General features: G+C 45.9%; 1 protein-coding gene across 16 annotated transcripts in view; it reads right to left on the bottom strand.

The window, feature by feature from the left end:
• The window catches only part of MAGI1 (membrane associated guanylate kinase, WW and PDZ domain containing 1), a 643266-nt gene extending 633417 nt beyond the window's left edge, over window positions 1-9849 (bottom strand). For 11 of the 16 annotated variants that reach the window (XM_040454502.1, XM_040454504.1, XM_040454506.1 and 8 more), the window contains exon 1: window positions 9506-9848. In XM_040454502.1, the coding sequence (XP_040310436.1) occupies window positions 9506-9818 (313 nt within the window). In that variant the 5' untranslated portion in view covers window positions 9819-9848. Of the gene's footprint in view, window positions 1-9505 lie in introns of all 16 variants that reach the window. The other 5 variants (XM_040454512.1, XM_040454513.1, XM_040454515.1 and 2 more) reach the window with 1 other exon arrangement.
• Window positions 9850-16133: the final 6284 nt, after the last annotated feature.

Genomic DNA, 16133 nt, shown 5'->3' with positions numbered 1-16133 from the left:
TCTGCGTACGTCTACCCATTTAATCCTCAAAAACAGCCGGTAAGGCAGCTATTATTCTCATTTTCGACTGGGAGTACTGAGGTTCTGGGAGGTTAACATGCCCATGGTTGCTCAGCTGGGAAGTGACAGAACCTGGATTTGAACCCAACCAGTCTGACTCTAAACCCTTATAACCCCAAGTCCCACTGCTGTCCTCGCATTCCTGATTTGAGAACCCAGATACAGTGCCAGGAAGATCAGAGGACCTCAGTGTCAAGTTCTCAAAGACCATTCTCCCTGGGACCCCCAGGAAATAGAGAAAGGACTTCTTCCTCTACACCTATACGCAACCAGGGACCTAATGACAGTAATTAAATCAACTTGTCACTGGTGAGGTCCAGGGTTTCCTTCTTACTTGTCTGAACTAATCCAACCACAGCCCTTTCCAAAAAGTGGCATCTGAATCATGCAGAAAAAATAAGGGGTTTTTTTTCTAGACTTTAAAAAGCTCTCCAGGAAACTATACCACAACTATCTCTCAAGAGATTCTTTCTTCTCTCTGGACTGTTTTCAAAGGAGGAATATTCAAACAGTAACAGAAGCCAACATTTACAGAGCACACACTATGTGCCAGGGCCTATGCCATGTGGATTCCTTAAACCTCCTCATTTTATTCTTCCATCAACTCTAGGAGTAGGTATCATTATGGTCCCCATTTTCAGATGGGAAAATCCTGGCGCAAAGAGATGAAACATCTTGCCCTGATTCACCTAGCTAGTAAATTTAATAATCTGGCTTCTAATCCAGGCCAGCTTAAATCCAAAATCTACACAGCTACAATACGTCAATAAATTGATATGCCTGGGTTTTATTACAAGCAGCATTGGTGTCCTGTTACCACTGTATCTAGCAATAATTCTGAAACGTGGCTTATAACCAGCGCATAATTGCCTTTTAGTTGCACCATCACACCACCGTCCATAAAGAGGGCTTCAAGTCTTGTCTCACGATAGGCTGAAAGATTGGCCTTATTGTGGAAAACATAACTGTGCCCCATTAAAGAGCACACAAAGGCCTCCGATGGCAATAATGGTAGGGCTAACACCTTAGCATGGAGAAAATAATTCTCCCATGTACTTATTTGTCTTGACAACGGAGGTGGTAACACATAGCTAACCGTGCCGGGAAGAACCTCTCATGGTCCATTTGAGGATGAGAGAGTTTGCAAAGTTCCCAGACATACTCAATATAGTGCTGCCAGAAACCCTTGACATGAAGACCAACTGAAAATGGTCATCAATGCCATCTTCAAGAATGTTCCTGGTGGCACCTCGGTGGCTTGGTTAAGTATCCAACTCTTGATTTCAACTCAGGTCATGATCTCACAGCTCAGGAGACAGAGCCTCGCATCGGGCACTGTGCTGACAGCATGGAGCCTGCTTGGGATTCTCTCTCTCCCTCTCTCTCTGCCCGTCCCCTGCTTGTGCACATGCACTCACTCTCTCAAAAAATAAGTAGATGATAGATAGGTAGATACATAGATAGACAGATAGATAAAAATTTTTTAAAAAGAATCCTGGATCAATCATCTAAGCTCTACTTGGCCACATCCACAGACTGCAAATGACAAACCTTGATCAAGGTTAATGTGACCCATCACGAATTACCCACATGGTCAGAGACTATCAAACATGGGAATTTTCAGACGCAACCGAGCTCAGGAGAGATTGATTCTAGTTCTCAATTTGCCAGTGGATGTTCAACAAATACTTGAGCACCTACTACGTACCAGGCGCTATTTTCGGTACTAGGAATATAGCAGTGAACAAATCGAGAACATCCCTGCCCTCTGAGAACTGCTATTCTAGGAGAGACAAAATGAGGATTTTACTTATCTTGAAATGATCTATGTAAAATGGAGTGGAATAAAGCAGAAAAAGGTTATGGGGAGTGACAAGTAGTGTGGAGTTAAGGCTTTCAATAATGTGGGCAAAGGAGGTGTCACTGAGAAGGTGATATGTGGTAAAAACTTGAAATTCATGAGGGAGCAAGCCTTCTAGATGTCAAGGTGGGGACTAGGAGGCCATGGATGGGGAGAGACAAGAAATGGCATAGGCCAGATCACGGGGGACCTTGTGAGTCACTGTGAGGACGTCGGTTCTCACTCTGAGATAAGGATGACAGAAATGATTATAAGTAATGGATTACTCCGTTCTTCAATTACTTAGCCATAAAAAGAGAAGATGATTAATCATAAAATGTTCAAATTCCATCTCCTAATGTTGCTACATGCCTTCAGAAAGGTTAGCATCCAGAACACGATGGACTCAACACAGGACACTTGATGATAAAGCAGACATCAATATGATAGGCGTGTCCTTGATATCACGGGGGTTTGTTTGTGGAAACACCAAAACAAATTCACAAGAAATACGATATCAATGCAGACATCCATAGGGGTGCAGTATAGCAAAGCTCCAGTGTTTACGAGGGATTTTTCAAGGTTATTGATCTCACACAGAAGCTGCATAAAGATAGGCGAAAATGCCATAACCCACTTTTTTAGGATGTGAATGTCAGCCCTTAACCAATTTGACAGCCTTTATTCTCAGTGTATACAAAAATCAGTATATCCTGTTACACATATATACAAACTCAAGGAAGGGACCACTAACATCAGAGACCGGTGTTTTGCATTAAATAACCATCGTTTATAAAGCAACATCCTTCATGTAAACCCTTGTGGTAAGGAGATGTCAGAATGTTTTCTCTTATAAACCACTTAATTCCCCTTGGTGGATATCATCAATTCTGCCATCTGAAACCAGCTGGGTAATGAATGCCAACAAATGCAGTGAGCCAACTGTATGCCATTGCCTCATAAGGTCAAGTTAATCTATTTTTAAATAACATAGCCATTGGCAAAGGATGGCCACTGGAAACAATGGACAAGTTGGGTCGCCTGTCCTTGCATTATTTTTTCATAAAAGCTGTGGAATGTTCCACAGTGTAACCTAAAAATATCCTTCAGAGAGTGGTCTTTTAGCACGGAGAATAAAAAGATTGATTTTGAAAGTTTAAGTTAAAAAAAAAAAAAGACATATAAACACAAAGCACAATTTAAGAGCAAGAGAAGACAAAAATCAGACTGTTTTCTGCAGCAATGATCTGATTTGCTGTCGGCTGGAAAAAATGTACACAGGGACAATGCAACAAGAAAACAGAGGTAAGGTGTCATTCTTATGGATGCTGACACACAGCAGATCCCACATCAACAGAAAACTGAAAAGCCCCCCATCATCCTGTCTGCTCAGTATCTGAAATTTCACTTCTTAAACTCCAGTGAAAGTCAATAGGCAGGAACACTTCAGGGTAATTCATTAAACTTGTGGGTCAATACAAATTATGAGACACAGGGAATCAGCTGATTGGAAGATCTGGTAATGGGAAAAAAAAATGTATCAGGGTCTTAAATCAGAAGAAATAAAAGATGAATAGAGAATAAAAGGGGAAAGATGTAGACGGCCTAGTCTACATAAAAGACCACCTAGTCTTGCCATACAAATAACAAGCAACAAAGGAAAATCCATTCATGCGTCCAACAAATTTTAGTGAGCACCTAGGATTTGCCCAGGTACTATTTTAGGCCCTGAGAAACAGCAGGGTGAACAAGTGAGGCAACCGTGTTTTACATCCTAAGGGGAGGCGAGGCAGACAATAAAAAAGACACAAGGGGAGCCTGGCTTGCTCAGCTGGTAATATCTGTGACTCTTGATCTCGGGATCAGGAGCTCAACCAACCGCCTGCTGGGCACAGAGATCACTTTAACATAAATAAAAATGTTAACAAAAGAATAAACAGGGGCGCCTGGGTGGCGCAGTCGGTTAAGCGTCTGACTTCAGCCAGGTCACGATCTCGCGGTCCGTGAGTTCGAGCCCCGCGTCGGGCTCTGGGCTGACAGCTCGGAGCCTGGAGCCTGTTTCGGATTCTGTGTCTCCCTCTCTCTCTGCCCCTCCCCCGTTCATGCTCTGTGTCTCTCTGTCCCAAAAATAAATAAATGTTGAAAAAAAAATTAAAAAAAAAAAAAGAATAAACAGAAGATAATGCGAACCTGTGACAAGGCCATGAAGTCACAAAACAGGATGAGGGGATGGCATGAGACTCCAGAGCCATCTTATACAGGGTCAGTGATGTGCTAGGACCAGCTCACACCGACCCTGGAGAACCAATTACATGCATCTCTTCCGAACTCAGGCCACAGATCTGGGGCTTGTCTCCACGGCAGCCGGTTATTAAACATTTAGCAGCACACGACCTGACACAAAGGAAAAGAATCAATCTTGTGACCATCTGGGGGGGGAAGAAAAAGCAAACCCAGGGACCCTGGAGCAGAATTCACGGGACACCAAGACAGGCAGGCCACTGTCTCAAAATGAGAATCATTTCGTTACCGAGCTGTTGTAGTATATCCCAATTGGTCAAAATAAACACACAACATCAAAACAAAACACAAAAAGGCACAAAGAACTATTTTCAATTGCATGTGGTCATAATTCCCTCATGACAGTGAGGGAAAGGGGCCGGTGGCGGTGGTGTGGTTTTTAAGTTGTGTCTTATTTATTGTCTCCATTCTGTCTAAATTGTGGACAGTTTCGGCTTCTGGGTAATTTGCAAAGCCACAAACTTCACCTACGAAAATATGTAAGCATGACCTATAATGTGACCAGTTTGGGAAACTACAATCACACCATTTTCAACTTTTGGAGTCTGGGTTATTCATGGGATTGCAGCATTTTATGAGTGCAAAGGACATCTACGGCGCACCTGTTTATTTTGGGCACAAAAGAAATGAAGAGGGGCACCTGGGTGGCTCAGTCCGTTAAGCACCTGACTCTTGGTTTCAGCCCAGGTCATGATCTCATGGTTTGTGAGTTCGAGCCCCACATCGGGCTCCGCACTCACAGGGCTCCACAATGACAGTGCAGAGCCTGCTTGGGATTCTTTCTCTCTCCCTCTCTTTCTGCTCCTCTCTCTCTCTCTCAAAATAAACAGACTTACAAAAAAAAAAAAAAAAAAGGAAAAGAAAAAATGAAGAAACTTACACCCAAAGAAGGTGATTTGCCAGAGAGGGTAGCACAAGCTGGCAGAGCCTGTTCTGGGAGCCCAGGACACCTGTGTCCTACACCATAGGCTCAGGGTTAGTCTGTACCTTAGGGAATTGAGTCTCAAAAGTGAGCCTCAGAATCACCTGAGGGCTTGTTAACAACTGCCCCATTGGCCCCGCCTCCTGAGGTTCAGAATCAGTAGGAAATTAGCACATCTAACCAGTTCCCAAGTGAGGCGACAGGCCACTGGTCTGGAGGCCCTACTGGCCCACCGATGGAGCAGTTAGAAGCATGGGCTTTTGGAATCCAACACGGTTGAGTTCCAGCTCTACTTCGGCTACTTGTATGACCCTCGGAAAGGCTACCCAAACTCTGGACCTCAGTTTCTGACATCTGATTCCAGTTGTGAGGAATAAAAGACAAAATGTCCACAGAGTACTAGCTTAGCCAAGGACCGGGCACATTCTAAAGCAAGTGCTTAGCTTGTATCCTATAGCAAAGTATCCTTAATTACCTTATTTTCTTTTTCCACATACACTAGAATTCAAAAGACAGGGATGATTAAAGACTGGCAAAAATGTGGAGCGACTGGAATATTTCTGGCATCTCAATTCATAATAGCCAAAAGGGATCAATAGCCCAAATGTTTACTGACAAGCAAAAATATTTTAAAAACTGGTATGTACAGGATCTCCTGGGTGGCTCAGTGAGTTAAGTGTCCGACTCTTCATTTCAGCTCAGGTCATGATTTCACACTTTGTGGGTTCAAGCCCCGTGTCAGGCTCCCACACTGAAAGTGCAGAGCCCGCTTGAGATATATATATATATATATATATGTATATGTATATGTGTATATATATATATATGTATATGTATATGTATATATATACATATGTATGTATATGTATATATATATATGTGTATATATATATATATATATACATGAAAAAAAAACTGCTATATACACATACCTACAATGGAATACTACTCAACAATAAAAAACAACAATGAGGGGCACTGGACTGGCTCAGTCAGTAGAACATTTAACTCTTGATCTGGGGTTGTGAGTTCGAGCCCCACATTAGGTGGAGAGATTACTTAAAATCTTTAAAAAGAGGAAGAAGGAGGAGGAGGAGGAAAAGAAGAATGATACACACAATATGAAATCTCCAAAATATTTTGTTCAGCAAAAAAAAAAAAAACCAACCACAAAAAAGTCGTTAAGATTTCTTTAGTTCATTGGAAGTAACTTAATTAATAATAAAAAAAAAAAAAACTTATCCATGGTAAAAGAAATAGGACAGCCTTTGCCTCTGGAGGAAGTGTGGGGAATGGACTGGAAAGGGGCAAGAGGGAAATTTGTGAGGTAATGGGAATATTCTAGATCTTGATTTGAGTGAACATTAAATAAACATATACATTTGTCAAAACTCACCGAACTACATAGTGAAGATCTGTGCATTTCACTACAGATGAACATAATATATACTTACAAAGCATAACAAGTATATACATGCTATATTATAGATACAAAATAACACACTGTATATAACATAGACAGGTATCCATACATTTTTTTAAGCACCTTGTAACAAAAGACTGTCTCCTCCATCTAAAATGAACCAAGTCCAAGCTGGTAGACCCATGGAGCTTGGTTCCTTCACAATTCAGTCCTGCTTCATATAATACCATTTGCTACAGACTATTTTAGTCTGTGCATCTTTCCAGGGAGCTGCCATGAAATAGAAACAGAATTTTCTCCCACAGGAAGACCGTGACATTTCCATACAGATGGCACCCAAAGTGCCCTGTGTCCCTGGGAGTGGCTAGCTCAGGGTGTGGAAAAAAGTAACATTTTCCTTTACCACGTACCAAGGATGAGCCTACCTAATATGATTCAAACACAGTAATGAAGACATAGTAAGAGCAATTCTGTCGCAGAATTTAAATCATATTCTCGCCATGAAGGGGAACAGAAGATTAGTGAAATGCTCTCCAGTGCCATGTTTCTGTAATGAAGATGTTGAAAGAACTGTACCCATGTAATTATTACATAAAATAGCTTTCACACTGCAATGGATTCCATCCACATCTTAATGCTATCTTGAGTAGAAAAAGTAGATTTACACACACACACACACCTGCTATGAACAGTACTGTGCAGCACATAGAATGGTTCTAGATGAAGGGAAATAACATTTGGTGACAGTACAGTTTCCTTTCAATCCAGAGGTGTCTGATTTCAAACACACTTGATTATCTGACCAATCCTTCCTTAGTTCCATGGTGAGACAGCCTGGCATTATGTCTCTTGATCTTTGATGACTGGTGGACAAAGGGTCAGCCACATGCATCATCTTGCACATTAAAAACAAGGCCCCACATAGGACCCACTAGGCAGATAATAGATAGGTAGGTACCCCTGCCTTTCCTCCAACCCTCTCTCCAAAATGCTGACACCTGTAGCTGTTCCCACCAACTGCTTTGACACAGTGTTTTCTCTATAGTTCTATCAAGTCCTAACAATCCAGGTACAGGCATTAAGTTCATAATCCAGGTTCCTAGCGCTAAAAGCTAGACTGAGAAATAACTGGTCAAAGTGAATTAAACATAATATATCTTCTTTATTGGGCACTTACCATGTGCCAGGCACTGCTCTGCACACTTTCCACTTATCATTTTATGTAATACCCAAACAAACGCCAGTTTACAGATGAGGACACACTCTCAGGGGAAGGAGGTGTTAGACCTCAAGCAAAGCCTGGGGAGATGCACAATGAATAAGGCACAGTCTCTCTCCAGTAAGCTTGCCATCTAGTATGGAAATGAGGAGGGGCCTAACTCATAGATCAGAGTAAGTAAAAACTACAAAGTACACATTTAGGGGAGTCCAAAGGAAGAAGGGTTTGTTCAGCTTGGCAGGATGCTGGAGGGCTTCTTGGAGGAGGTGTCCAAGTGGAAGATGAAGACATAAATGGAGGGAGCTTTCTATAAATGTCAGTCCATCGCTCCCCAACTACCAAAAGGCCTGACAATTCCTTCTGTCCCCCTCCTCTGTTTCATCTGGAACGGGCCTGCTTCCAAGGATCTGCTCAGCTCAGCCCAGCCCAGCCTTCCTTTCCTTTAACACATTCCTCCAGCTGCCACGTGCCCTTCCAGGCCCGCAGCACATATGGGAACTTTTCACCACGCTCAACTTTGCCACCTCCTCTGGTGCTTTCATGCGGGAGAACCTATGTCATGGCACTCGGTGGTGCAAGGGATACTTTAAGGGAATCAAGTCCTTCTCTGTTGGACTGATGCAAGGATAACCCCTTGCCAGCACTAAACTCAGGCAGGAGGGATTCCCCACCACCAGCAGCCATCAAAAAAGTTGGCTTCTGAGAGAGGAATCTGCCTTCATTCCCTCCCCAGAAAACAAGCCCCCCCAGCCCGGGGGGGTCAACCCCCCCCCCCCCCCCCCCCCCCGGCCCCACCTCTTTCTCCTAGTGCTTAAGGCTTGCATTGACTGAAACCCTCACTTCTGGTATCTGTGTGACCTTGGGCAAATAACTTATGCAATATCAGTCCCAGTTTCCTTATCTGTAACATGGGGTTTATAAAAACAACCCGATCACAGAATTGTCAGTCAGAGCAAAACAGCCCAAGGAAAGTATTCAACACAGAGCCTGGCACGTAGTAAGCTAACAGTGAATAGTAGCCACCATTATCATCATCAACAATGATGATGGTGGTGGCGGAGAAGGCAGCATAAACTTGGGCCAGATTCGCGCAGACAGAAATACTCCTTCTCCCCCCCCCCCTCCACCCCCCACGCCTGGGGCTGGGCCACACGGTGGAGACACATGCGTCATCCAGCTCTGGGGTGAATGCAGGATCTTCAGGAGGCGGGCATAGGAACCGCAGGGCGGTCACGCCCCAGCCCACCTGGAGGGATGCCCTGGGGAAGATTTCCCGACGGAGGAGGTCAGTAACCATACACCCCTCTTCTCGTTCGTACCCATTCTCCGGGTCTGGCAACAGATAAGTAGCAAAAGAACGCAGCGGCAGCGCCTGCTGCATCACTCCTCCGAGAAGCCTGGAGGCCGTCCACTTTGCCCCTGACTCGGTTTCCCAAGCCTCCTCGCGCAGACAAGCCGCGCTGTACTCGGTGGCTGAGATAACAGGTTGGCAAACCGGGCCTGGGAAAAGTCTCTCCGCTGCCCGGAGGAAACCCAGCCCCCTCTTTCCAACGCAGGTGGGCAAACAATCCACAACCTCTCAACAACTTTGCTCATTTCACCACGACAGGGCGCACGACCCCAACTTCCCCTCCAAGCTGCGCTCGGAGGAGGAACGCGGGAAATCGAGATGCGGCGGGGGGCTCTCCGCAGGCCGCTCCCCGTTTTGCGGGCGCCTCCGGGAGGCGCGTCCCGTCTTACCTTGTCTGACGGCTTTGAAGGTGACGGCCTCCTTGCAGCTGTCGATGACTCCCAGCACGTCATAGCGGGGCAAGCCGGACACCCGGATCCCCTGCACCTCCAGAAGCAGCTCCCCCTCGCCCAGCCAAGGGCCCTCGCCGCCGCCGGGAAGCCCCGCCGCCTCGGCCGCGGCCACCGCTCCGACATACGGAAACTCCCCGTTCTCCGCGCCCCCCAGCACCGTCACCCCCAGCTCGCCCTGGGGTCCCCGTCTCACGGTGCATTCGTGAACCTTGCTAGTCCAGTGGTTCTTCTTCTGGATCACTCTCGACATGATGGGCTGTTACACCCCTCCTCCCCCCACAAAAAAATAATAAATGAGAGACAGGTGCCCCCCACAGCACAAGCCCCCAGGCCCCCCCGCTGGTTCATGGGAGGGACATCTCCCCCCAAATAACGCAACGGGAGGGAGAAACTTGGCAGCCTCGCTCCCCTGCACACACTCGCTCACTCAAGCCATCATAAAACAAACTTTCTGGTCTTCCCCGCGAGCCCTGCACAGGCGCCCGCGAGCTTTGTTTGCATTCCGGTGCTTCTCGGTCCACGTTCCGGCGCCCGACGTTCTCTCCGGGACCAGAGTCCACTCTGCGCCGCTCGGGTTATTTTTTTTCCTTCCTTCCTTCCTTTCTTGCCTCTTAGAAACGCGGTGTCTTCTCTTTTCCTCCCGCCTGGCTCGCCTTCCCTCGCTGGCGGGCTGTTCCTGAGGGTGAGGGAAGCCCTTCCAGACAGTTGCTGGGAGCCCTGGAGACGCGGTAGCCGAGCGGGGGTTGGGGGGGACAGGAGGGAAGTGCCTGCGGCCCCTTTAAGCAGATACAAAGGCTCGGCTTGTTTTGTTACAGTTCATTCTATTCCGCGCCGCCGAGCGCAGCGGCCGGCGAGAGGAGACGCGCGCGCATGCGCCCCGAGGCCGCCTGCCGGCCGGCCCGCCCCACCTCTCCTTCCCGAAGGGAGAGATTCCAGTGTGCTTCCCGTTGGGTCCTAAAACCGATCTTGCAGACGGCAACTCACCCGCCTCCACGCACCCTTCTTATTCCTCCTTTCCTTGCCTTGCCTTGCCCTGGAGTCAGCCAATCACTTGGGGCTAGGGGGACGCGCACGTGTTTTACTCCGACTGTTTGCAACTTTTCAAGTACAGGCAACCTGGCTTTGGCATTTTAAACCCATTTCAAACAGGTGGGGGTTGGGGAGGCTCACACACTCACCCTCGCGCTCACACTCACGCACACACGCACGCACTCACGCCTGCCTAAGCCTCCTCGCCGCCCTCGGCCAGTGGCTGGCCACGCTGTCGGTCACCCCGCCGGGCTCGTCCACCCCCGCCCCTTCCCCCCCCACCCCCCACACCGCCCCGAGGCAGTTCAGTACCCCAGAGCCGGACGAGACCCGGAGTCGCGCGTCTGCTCCCTGCCTGCCTGCGCCCGCCGGTTCGGGTCCTGGAGCTGGGACTGCCAGTGTCTCTGCGGCCCAGGGTCCCCTGGCCGCCCACCTGGGATCCCTGTGAACTTTAGGATCCCCTTAAACTTTGGAGCCAACTTTTTAAGCCACGGGGAAAACTATAGGCAAGGGAATGGAGCCAACTGGCTGGAGGCTTCAGGTCTTCAACCTAAAAGGGGTCTAGCTTTTTAACTGCCTTTTCAGCAAAGACTTCTGGAGCCAGTCATCTGTTCCAGGCTCAGGTTCCTGGCTGAGCCGAGAATCCTTCGGACCCGCCCTGGGGCCAGGAGATTAGGATCACCCCCGGATCTGCGATCTGCACCCGCGCCCAGACGCCTGCGGGGGCGGGGGCTGCACAGCTAGCTCTCGGAATTCACAACCCGGGGATCGGTGCCGCCCTGGGGTGGGGACAGAGCGAGTGCCTTGCCTCCGCTAGGTTTCGGAAAGATCTCGGAGGCTGCAGACAGAATACCCTGCACCGGGAACGCTGCCCTCCCCAAATACCCCCCCCTCCCCCCCACGGAGAGTCTCCCAAGCCATCTCTTTTCCTCGCTGATTTAGGACATACATGTTCGTCTTTGGTCACAGAAGAGATACCAAGTGTTAAACAAGGGAGGGGAGTAGATGGGACTCAGAAAGGCTGGGATGCCTCAGTGGTTGGGGTTGAGAACCAGCCTATGGTGTTTAGATTCCCACCCATCCAATCTCTGTGTGACTTTGAGCAAGCTCCCTGACCCCTCAGAGCCTTCCTTTCTCCCCTGTCACGTAAGTATAACAATAACTTACAAGGTTCTTGGGAGTATTACATGAGAGAACACTTGTTAAGTGCCTAGCTTGTAAACTGAATACTTGTAAAGAGGCATATAATAAAAACTTATATTAGTAGTAGTTGTATTTGGAAAAACAATTAGGAAATCATTTGGGGTCTCCAGTTAGATGTTGATGATAATTCCTTTTCTTTCCTCTAAAGCTTAAGATATATGGGCACACATTTAAATATTTTTAAAGTAGTTTGTAGGGTGCTATTCTAAGCTAATAAAAATAAGAGAAGAATGTTGATGCTTCTTTCCTGAGACATCCAGAACTGAAAATCCCATTGCCTAGCATTTGTGAAAGAGGGAAGCAGCCAATTTTTCTTGGCTCTTCTTGGTGAGGGAAACTTCATCTCCAGCCTCTTTTCAAAGAAGCAATCCGTTTGTCTTAAACTTAACGGGATCAAAATGAGTGGGAGCTTCAAAACTTTATTCCCAAGCCCAAACACAGATCCATCCAATCAGAATCTCAGAGGATGAGCTGTGTCCTCTGAACTTGTAAGGTTAAGTGGTGTTGGTATACAACCCTGAGGGCCACAGGTCCAGCACCTTGATTTCCTGAGCATTTTTTACAGCACAGAACCTTTTGGAGAACAAACCTAAGGTCCACATCTTCCTCTAGAGTGTAGGCTCCAGGAGGACAGGGAACTTCGGCAGTTTGGTTTACTGATCTGTCCCAGAACAATGCCTTGTAGTTCCCAATGCCTTCAGTTCCCAGAACAATGCCTTGTACCTAATTAATGCTCAAGTATTTGTTGAATGAATCTCCCCACAAAAATGCACATTTTTGCTTACCACCAGAAAGTGGAGTTACAGATGCCCCTACAAATCACTAGTAAGCCGGACCTTGTGTGTTTCCCCTGTTCCCCTCTCCATCTTCTAGTAGTCTGCTTGCTTGCCAAGAATTTCCCCACCTGCCTCGTTCCCTACCACCCCATGCAACTCTCACTGGCATCTGGAGCAGTCTACAGGAAGGGTGAGACCAAGTGTCCTGCAGGTCCTGTCCCTGCAGTGGTACCATCTTCCCTCTCGAGGATTCCAGGTGTCCCTGCAGTTGAGAAGAGAAAGGACTGGAAATTTGGCACAATTCAGATTTCAGATGTGGGATACCCCCAGGAAAAGAAGGGATACCTGAGGCTACAGAGGGCAGAATGGAGAGAGGTAGAGAGAGACACATTATAAATCCAGCAGCATTGGGGCGCCTGGGTGGCGCAGTCGGTTAAGCGTCCGACTTCAGCCAGGTCACGATCTCGCGGTCCGGGAGTTCGAGCCCCGCATCAGGCTCTGGGCTGATGGCTCAGAGCCTGGAGCCTGTTTCCGATTCTGTGTCTCCCTCTCTCTCTGCCCCTCCGCCGTTCATGCTCTGTCTCTCTCTGTCCCAAAAATAAATAAACGTTGAAAAAAAATAAAATAAAATAAAATAAAATAAATAAAAAAAATAAATCCAGCAGCATAAAAGAAATAATTCAAACCTCCAAAGCAGCTAAAACCACCAGTTTCCAGGTACTAAGTTTCTGATGTTCCCAAGCTTTATGTGCCTCCTCTGACCCTATCTACTCTGTTACACCCAGTCCAGTTCCTGTGTCCCTGTGCGGAAGTAAATTTGGGGCAGAAATCATATCTATCCTATCCAAGCTTTTGAGTCCTCAGCACCTAAATCCATGCCTTGCTTGGATTGTGTACCATACCTACTTGCTGAATGAGTACATGAATGCATGGATAAAGTGTGACATTAAACTGGGGTACCTGCCTGACTCAGTCAGTAGAGCATGTGACTCTTGATCTCAGGGTTGTGAGGTCAAGCCCCACACTGCTGTAGAGATTACTAAAAAAAAAAAAAAAAAAAAAATTTGAGACATTAAACTGTATGTGATTTCTAACACAAAACCCATTTAGATTTGGTGGCTAGAATTAAGGTATTTATAAATCGTTTTTTTTGAAAGAACTCAAAGTTATCTCGAGGTAGATTTTTCTTGGATAGGTGTAAAGTGAGAGCCTAGTGTTTTGGCTTCTTTCATTTATGCTATGGACTTTGACTTTGGCAATACATTCCAATGGAGAAAATAAGACCACAAAATATCTAACTTTGAGACTTACTAAGTGTGCCAGGATCATTATGTACATCACTTTATTTAATCATCATAACAATGGTGTGAGGCAGGTATGACTTCGATTTTACAAGAGTGAGCTCGATTTCACAATTGAGGAACATGACCTTGATTTTACATGAATGACCTTGATTTTCAAGTGAGGAACGTGAAGCAAGTAAAGAAACTTGCTCCCAGGCATGGCAGTGACAAAGCTAGGATATGAACCCAGAGGCGTGACCCAAAGTCCATGCTCAGAACCACGGCGCTGTGAGAATGTAGGATGTGGTCATCTGCCATTTAGCCTATTCGGATAATAGCATTTTGGGGGTTCCTCAATCTGTCACAAAGTGTGTGCACGCTAATTAGGTCACCCTGCTCTCTCTTCCCTTTAATCTGATGGAATACGGTGTTCCACTTTGGAATCCAATCTCCTGTCCCCCCCATCCATTGACTCAACGTGAATACCGAACTGGAATGTACAGAGGAGTAATTTGCAAGCATTTCTAAATTGTTTGGGGGTCTGTGGGCTGTGGTACAGGTGATGTGCCAAACACACTTTTACTGTTATTGCATAAGCGTTTCAACAATGAACTGTTAATAAACACGGTAGATTCGGATGAGAAGTAAACTGTAACACAATAAACTCTACCCAAATTAAGGTCTTATTTTCATATAACCAATTCCACTAAAGGGAAGAGAACAAAAAAATCCCACAAATATAAAATGTGCATTTCTTTTCTCTCTCCCAAATGCATTTCTTCCCAAAGTTTCCCGGTTGTGATTACAGAAATGTATCGCTGCGGTCTAAAGTGGCATTTCACGGGGCACCTGGGTGGCTCCGTTGGTTGAGCGTCCGACTTCGGCTCAGGTCACGATCTCACGGTCCATGAGTTCGAGCCCCGCATTGGGCTCTGGGCTGATGGCTCAGAGCCTGGAGCCTGCTTCCCATTCTGTGTCTCCCTCTCTCTCTGCCCCTCCCCCGTTCATGCTCTGTCTCTCTCTGTCTCAAAAATAAATAAACATTAAAAAAAAAGTTTTAAATAAAGTGGCATTTCACTTCATTTTTCTGAAAACGTGAGGAGAGAAAATGAGTTGGTCAGATGTGCGGCAGAGGAAGACATATAAATTGATTACCTTTTAATTCCTGGAGAATGCCTTCAAAGCGCATACATTATAGGTATCAGGATAAATACTCTGTATTTAATAAGGTAACTGACTCCATACAGGTGATTTGGAGCAGAAGACCAGCAGAGGAGATTGAAGCCTTTAGTTGAGAAAGAAGAAGGAAAATGTCCACGAGGGCCATTCTCCTAGTCATCCGTGGGAGGCACTTTTATGATTTACTTGATAACTTGTTCTTTCTTAAACAGGGAGGCAGATGGGGTGGTTTCTCTAACCACAGTATCCCTCCCTTCAGTACTTCTAGATAGGCAAGTATAAATAAAAAGTTAATTCTTAGGGTGTCTTTCAAAACATCACAAGTGAGCTATTCTTTTAATACTCAGAAGAGTAACTCCAGGAAAAGGGTTTAATCCTGGATAATGTTGTGGTTCACTTCCATGTGAAAAATAAATATTGATAACTGCAGGATTTGAAACTTGATTTTGGGTTTGAGGAACCAAGAGAAACCCAAGAATTTATCATGGGAATCTCTCCTAAAATCTGGCGAATGGTTCAGCTATATAAAACACTAAATATCATCCTGGATAATTCCACTGGAAATACACCTGATGATATTGTTAATTTCCTTGAGAAGAGGATATTTGCATTCTTTGATAACATTTTATTTCTTTTCCATTTCCCATCAACTCTGAAAACACAGTCATTTGAATATGGTAGATGCTTAAAAAATACAGGACTTTATTATTGAAGTTGTTCATGCTCTGTATTACTTCTTTGTTTTATTTTTTTAATGTTTATTTATTTTTGAGAGAGAGAGAGAGAGAGAGAGAGAGACAGAGCGTGCAGAGAGAGAAGGAGACACAGAATCTAAAGCAGGCTCCAGGCTCTGAGCTGTCAGCACAGAGACCGCCTCAGGACTCAAACTCACAAACCGAAAGATCATGACCTGAGCAGAAGCTGGACGCTTAACTGACTGAGCCACCCAAGTGCCCCTCCTTCTTTCTTTTAGATCATTAACAATTTACTGCACTGAAACAGAACTGAATGAAAGAAGAGGAAAATACACTTTGAAGCCAAGGGTAGGATGCCCAAATTTTTAAAAATACCCTAGTAATACTCGTTTTGGCAGAA

This window comes from Herpailurus yagouaroundi, unplaced genomic scaffold (genome assembly GCF_014898765.1).
Source record: "Herpailurus yagouaroundi ecotype Mexico unplaced genomic scaffold, PumYag 213, whole genome shotgun sequence".
In the NCBI taxonomy this organism is placed as follows: domain Eukaryota; kingdom Metazoa; phylum Chordata; class Mammalia; order Carnivora; family Felidae; genus Herpailurus; species Herpailurus yagouaroundi.
Note: the sequence above shows the minus strand (reverse complement) of the source record. Positions and strands in the feature narration are given on the sequence as shown.